The 290-nt window shown below is 56.9% G+C and overlaps 1 protein-coding gene across 1 annotated transcript in view; it reads left to right on the top strand.

Moving 5' to 3' along the window:
• Window positions 1–277, top strand: part of LOC104526858 (FERM domain-containing protein 5) — an 11895-nt gene extending 11618 nt beyond the window's left edge. The window contains exon 9 of the mRNA XM_010170430.2: window positions 126–277. Coding sequence (XP_010168732.2) covers window positions 126–221 — 96 coding nt within the window. The 3' untranslated portion in view covers window positions 222–277. The remainder of the gene's footprint in view (window positions 1–125) is intronic.
• The last annotated feature ends 13 nt before the right edge of the window (window positions 278–290 follow it).

Raw genomic sequence — 290 nt, forward strand, 5'->3', positions numbered from 1 at the left:
CCTGGGTGGCTCTGGAGGAGGATCTGCCCCATGTCTCCAGCTCTGGCTGCTCCAGTCTCCATCCCTACTCCCAGACTGGTCACCACTCACTCCTTCCCTACCAACTCCTTGTCTTTCTCCTTTAGGAAAAGAAAATCATTCTCACCTATTTTGCCCCAACGCCAGAAGCCTGCAAGCACCTCTGGAAGTGTGGGATAGAGAACCAGGCGTTCTACAAGTAAGTGTGGGACCAGCTGGGCATGTGGGGGCCGGGTCCTGCATTTCCCATGGCTCAGCAGCTGCCCGAGGGC

This window comes from Antrostomus carolinensis, unplaced genomic scaffold (genome assembly GCF_000700745.2).
Source record: "Antrostomus carolinensis isolate BGI_N321 unplaced genomic scaffold, ASM70074v2 scaffold26976, whole genome shotgun sequence".
NCBI lineage: Eukaryota > Metazoa > Chordata > Aves > Caprimulgiformes > Caprimulgidae > Antrostomus > Antrostomus carolinensis.